Source organism: Pinus tabuliformis, chromosome 6 (assembly GCF_031772625.1).
Source record: "Pinus tabuliformis cultivar Carrire ecotype Pingquan chromosome 6, CPIR1, whole genome shotgun sequence".
Classification (NCBI taxonomy): domain Eukaryota; kingdom Viridiplantae; phylum Streptophyta; class Pinopsida; order Pinales; family Pinaceae; genus Pinus; species Pinus tabuliformis.
Genome location: NC_142292.1, coordinates 1,698,237,284 through 1,698,243,406, shown reverse-complemented (window position 1 = coordinate 1,698,243,406; position 6,123 = coordinate 1,698,237,284). Strand labels below are relative to the sequence as shown.

The 6,123-nt window shown below is 38.2% G+C and overlaps 1 protein-coding gene across 1 annotated transcript; it reads right to left on the bottom strand.

Annotated features, from left to right (window-relative positions):
• Positions 1 to 3,581: 3,581 nt before the first annotated feature.
• Positions 3,582 to 5,662, bottom strand: LOC149265516 (uncharacterized). Its single transcript, XM_089404449.1, has 3 exons — positions 4,943 to 5,662; positions 4,011 to 4,702; positions 3,582 to 3,924 (listed from the first exon to the last, which is right to left on the bottom strand). The coding sequence occupies exons 1-3, from the start codon at positions 5,660 to 5,662 to the stop codon at positions 3,582 to 3,584; spliced, it is 1,755 nt and encodes a 584-aa protein (XP_089260575.1).
• Between the last annotated feature and the right edge of the window lie 461 nt (positions 5,663 to 6,123).

Genomic DNA, 6,123 nt, shown 5'->3' with positions numbered 1-6,123 from the left:
ATGCCAATTGGATCAGGCTACTTGGTCTACGTTGTTCTTGACACCTCCTAAAGGAGCTTCCATCCCCAGCTGGAGCCAATGTTAGTATATGTCAGTCCTGCCAGTCATCACAGATCAAATGTACTCTTTCAAAGTTGTTGATAGGGTTATTAAGTCAAATTGTTATATTTTCAAATAAAATTTTATCATTGGTCAGTTCTAGGTCATTACTACTCTCTCAGTTTTCAAGGTCATTAATGCCATCTTGGTCTTGCCATCACTCCTTCTCAAAAAAGAGTGTCTTGGTCATATCATCAATGAGTCATATAGGGGTCATGTCATCACCTTATGTCATTAGGAGTAGTAATAGGGAAAAAATTTCAAGGAGATTTCAGCTTGTTTCAACACCCCCATTCATATTTCATATACCCCCTCAAAATTTCCTCATAAATCCCCTCATTCCATCTAAAACTCCTTTTTCCTTGAGAAAATCCTTAAATCCTAAGTCAAAACCCATTTTTCTCTTGAAAACACTCATACTCCATATTCAAATTCCCAAAACTCTAGCCTTATCCCAAAGTCCCTCTGTATATCCCTTGAGCCACATTTCCATGCTTTATTATAAACTCTAGCCTTAAATCCACCTTCCCTTTGTTCATATTAATTCCCAAACTTTAGCCGCATTTCCATTGTTTACTATACACTTAACTCTAGTCATGTTCCATGTCAATAGACATGCTTGCATTGCCTTTTGTAATACATTACATTTTAATGTATTACAACGTAATACATTGCATATAAACCCACTACCCTGAGGCATAAATTGGGCCTACATTATCTTGCAGCCCCCAATCGGTGTATGTTACATGAAATGCAAAACAATGCTCCTCACCCCTTTTCGATTGCGAAGTCCCAACCCTCGGAAATAAGTCCCGACTCCCGCTTGCGATGAGTCTCAGCCCCCGGCGATGAATCCTGACCCCCGTCTATGAGTCCCGGCCCCCGACTATGAGTCTCGTCCCGCAGGGATAAAGTCCCACAGTCATTAAGTCCCGTAATCATTAAGTCTCGACGCCTAGCAATCGTACCAATCTAAAGCCCTTCCCCTGCATGGTCCTCCTCCCAGTTGCGACTGCAATTACGACACATCAGCCCTATCTGGACCTGTCAAGATTATTAATTGGGTTTTGCAAACACGTCCTTTTCCCTTTTATCCCATCCGTAGTTCACATCCTTCTTTACCATCTCCTAGATTGGCTTCACAATCTAAACGTAATCATAGATGAACTTGCAAAGGGAGTTAATTTCCCCCAAGAAGGAATGCATAGCTTTCTTGTTCACAGGAAAAGGAATCCGCGTCAAAGCAATTACCCAAGAGGTTACCCTCGTACACTACGAAAATACTCTTTTTGGGATTAAGGGATAATAAGAGACAACACATTTTCGAAGTTATACCCTGCGCCACAGGGATAATAAGAGACAACGCCTTTATTCTGAACTAACGAAACAACTAGTCATTTCACACTAATTAATACATAAAATAGTAGTGTGTGAGTGGAAGTGTCAAGCTAATACTAAAATCCATATGTTCAAACCAAAAATATAATTGTTAGTGATTGAAAAGTTCATGAAATGTTTCGACCAAACTATTGAATATCTATCAAAAAATACCTAAAATATGTAGTATAGGTAAGTAGTGATAATTTGGGGTTGGATATATATATATATACAATTTTTTGAAATTTAAGTTATCATTATTAAATTATAAAATTATAAATTTTTTAATACTTTTAAAAGTGCTAAATCTATTTCTACACATTTCTAAATCAAAATTTTACCAAATAAAAAACATATCTATACAAAAATTACCATCGAGGCAAAATTGTCACCAATTCTCAACTAATTAAACGATGCCTTTATCAAAATCTATAAAGATGAAAGAACATCCTAGATTATCATGTTGACGGAACTAACCACGAAGTTAAATAGTTCTTATTGAACAAATTTCGAAATTTAAGTACAGGATCAACCATAGCTAAGTTGTATTAAAAATATTTCTAACACGATAGTGGAAATATAGATAGTCCAGCTAAATGAATAAGAGTTGTGTGGTTTACTTCAATAAATAAATAGGGAAACATTTGGAAGGAAAAATTGACAAATCGCATTAAATTGCAAATACAAATGATAAGACCTGCGAACCCAATAGGCGGTGGAAATATAATTACACAATAAAACCTCAGCGAATTAAATAATCAAAAATAAAAAATTATAATTTTTATTTTTATTTTTCCACTTAATTTTTGGTGGCTCAAAGTAATTAAATGTCAACATATTTTTGAATGCGTTATACACTGCACCACAGGAATAATAATAATGGGAAATTTCCTATCAGCGCTCAAAATAATTAAATGTCAAACACATTTTTGAATGTGTTTTTTCCGGAAGAAAAAGCAGTATAGATTATATTAAGTCAATATAAAGAGCTACATTTGGAAACATATGAAAGGGACTTGAGTGGATATCAAGTCAAATTAGAGCAGGATCATGTAAATAGGATGTCATATAGCACATATCTCAGAGTATGATGGAAACAGAAAATGGAAGCATATGATACTAGATGGGCTGGGGATGTACATATACTTAGACATTAAGTCAAAATAGAGGGAGCAAAAACATGATAAGACAGATGTATTAGGCCTGTAAGCCTGAGATAGCTTCAAAGCTAGTGCAGATGCTTTGCAAAATGGCAGAGAAGGGGGTCTTGGAGTCTCTAAAGATTTTATGGTTCCGCCATTTCCAAGCATACCATATCATGATAACAAGAAGGGGACGCCTTGCCGCGCATTGAGAGCACCACCAATGGAAAGCTGCATGAACAGAGTCAAAAACATTGTGAGGGAAATCAAAAAAAAATGGCGAGTTCATACCAGATTTTCTGTGAAGAGTTGCACTGAAAGAACATGTGTAAGTTTGTCTCTTCTTCAGACTCGCACATCGAGCATCTGCTGGGGCCATGCCAGCTCCTTTTCCTAAGATTGTCCCAAGAGAGATTTCGGTTGTTAAAAACCAGCCAGGCAAAAAGGATCATTCTAGGAGGGCAGCCTGTTTTCCAAAAAACAACCGGGAAGATTGGAGGAGAATTCGAAGCCTTTGAGCAAATGAAGGCAGAGTAAATATCTTTTACTCTAGGAACCGCCGAGCTGTTGGAAGAGGACCAAGATAGATGGTCAAGAGTGCCTCCACGAATAATCCCGTTGTCCTGTAATGCGACTGAGATCAGATTCCAAGTAGGGTGGAGATCAACCGGCAGACCAATGACGTTTGCATCCTTCCACGTGGGGGAGAGGCCATTCCAGTCTAAGATGAGTTTATCCCACGTGAAGATACCCATTCTGTGCAAGGCGAATAATAGAGCTTCCGGGAAGGAAAAATTGCGACTACAAGCAATGGGATCGAGGCCAATAAGGATCCTGTTACCGGAATAAATCCTCCATCTTAATTTTGACAGGAAGAAATTTTCAATTTTCCTGAAACTTAGCCAGATAGCCGATCCAGATTTGATACCAATTGCTTCGTTTCTATACCAGAATTCAAGGCATTTACCTTTCATGTATTTCTGTCTGATCGTCTCGCTCCATGGACCATCCCCGTAGATCCCTCGCCAGAGTGATTTGCAAAGGAGAGCCTTGCCGAAATTCCTTAGATTCTTTAAGCCCCAGCCGCCCATGTTCTTTGGCATAGAAATTCTGTCCATTCTGGATAGATGAAACTTCTTCTGTTCCGAAGACCCGCCCCAAATGAAGTTTGCCGAAATCGTGGTCATCTTGTTGATTATACTTACAGGAATAAAGAAAAGGTGCGCCCAATAAACTGCCATCTGCATTAAGACAGTTTGAGAGAGGGTGACCCTGCCCGCCATGGAGAGACTTCTGAATTCCCATGCTGAAATTTTCTTGAAAAATCTGTCTGTCAGCCAAAGCCAGTCAAGTTTGGAATAGCCTTTTGCTTTAAGGCGGAAGCCTAGATACTTCAGGCCGTGCTTGAGCGAAGAGTATTCTATACCGAATAGCTGGGAGATCCATTCGACCATCTCAAAATCAACATCGTTATGATATAGCACAGACTTTGCTTTGTTAATAGCGAGGCCAGTAGCACTTTGAAATCTGTCCAAAATGACTTTTAAACAGCTCCACGATGATCGATAGAGCATTGTGAATAAAAGGACATCGTCCACGAACAGGTTGTGAGATGTGAAAATGTGCCTGCAGATTTTTATGGGCTTACATCTGCCTTCATCCACCGCTTTGTTAATATGAATACTTAACGAATTCATAGCCAGAATGAACAATAGGGGCGAGAGAGGGCAACCCTGTCGCAGACCCCTTTCGGCTTGGAAGAAATGTGAGGGGATCCCATTTACAATAACCGCATAATTTACATTCTCTATACATGCCATTACCCATCGGATGTTCTTTGTATTGAGGCCGATCTTTGCAAGAAGGCACTCCATAAATCCCCAGTCTAAGCAATCAAAGGCTTTCCTCAAGTCAATCTTCATGATGGCCGCCGGGAGTTTTTGAGCATACATAGAGGAGAGGCATTCCTGTGTGTTGGCAACGGCATCCAGGATGTTTCGACCATGCAAGAAAGCGTATTGATCCTTTGTTAAAAAGGAGGCCAGATTCCCTTTTAGTCTCTCAGCAATAATCTTTGTAATAATCTTGAAGGATATATTACACAAAGAAATTGGTCTGAAATCGTTAAACGATTCCGGGTCTATCTTTTTTGGGATGAGGGCGATCAGCGTTGAAGAAGTGATATGATGAATATTTCCAGACATCCTCGAGGCCTCCACCATCCTTAAGAGGTCATGCTTGATGAGCTCAAAGAAGTGAGTGAGAAATTCAATTGTCCAGCCATCCGGCCCAGGACTTTTGTCTTTCTTGAAAGACTTCAGAACCCCAAGAAGTTCCTCTTCTGTCACTGGCTTATACAACATCTCATTATCAGCTTCGTTGAACATTTGGGGGATCGGATCTATACCCCACAGAATGTCTCGGAATGCAGCGTCATTCCTTCTGTTGAACTGCTTCCTGAAATAGTTAACAGCCTCCCTGGTAATGTCTTTCTGAGAAACAAAGGAGTCTCCGCTTTCATTTTTTATTTTCCAGATGAAGTTTTTGTCACGTCTAGCACTTGCAAACTTGTGGAAAAACTTGGTGTTTTTGTCGCCTTCATGAAGCCAAGTTGCTCTGCTTTTAAGCCGCCAGAATGATTCTTCTTGTTTGAGGAGCTCAAATTTTTTCCTTTCAAGGTCACGAATTCTGCATTTCATGGAAAAAGAGAGGGAGGTAGCATTTGCATTTTTCAGGATGAAATCCAATTCCTGTTGAATAGAAATCAGCAGCTTTTTATCATCTTCCTTTTTCCGCGTCTCCCATTTCTTTACGGTCCTCCTCAAAATAGCCATTTTGTCGTGGAAGGTAAGGAAAGGCGAAGTAGCAGATTGAGAAGACATCTCCTTCCATGCTTTAACGATAAGCTCATTGAAAGTTGGATCCTGTAGGAATGACCGATTGAACTTAAATGGATATCCTTTTTTAAAACCCTTCTCAGTCCAGGTAAGCATTATTGGTCTATGATCTGACACTAACACATTCTCCACAGTAGACCGTGGCATTCCCAATTTGTCTATAAGGCTGACATGTACCAGAAAGCGATCAATCCGTTTTGCAATGTAGGCCTTATCAGACCAAAAAAAAAAAAAAACCTACTTGGACATTTTTGAATGTGTTATACCTTGCACCATAGGAATAATAATAATGGGCATTTTGGGAGGCTATAAAATTAATAAAAAAATATGTACATTATACCCTGCACCGCATGGATAATAATAATAATGAGCATTTTGGGAGACTACAAAATTAATAAAAATATATATGTTTAGAATTAATGAATTTTATATAATTATCTTAATAAAAAATTTAAAAAAAATATACCTTTTTTTTATTTTATGAAATTTAATTTTATAATGAAAATAAGTATTTATAATATATTAAAATTAATAAAATTTATTATAAATAAAATGAACTAAACTAATTATTTTTAGATTTCTTTTTTAAATAGAAATTTTGTTAGGAA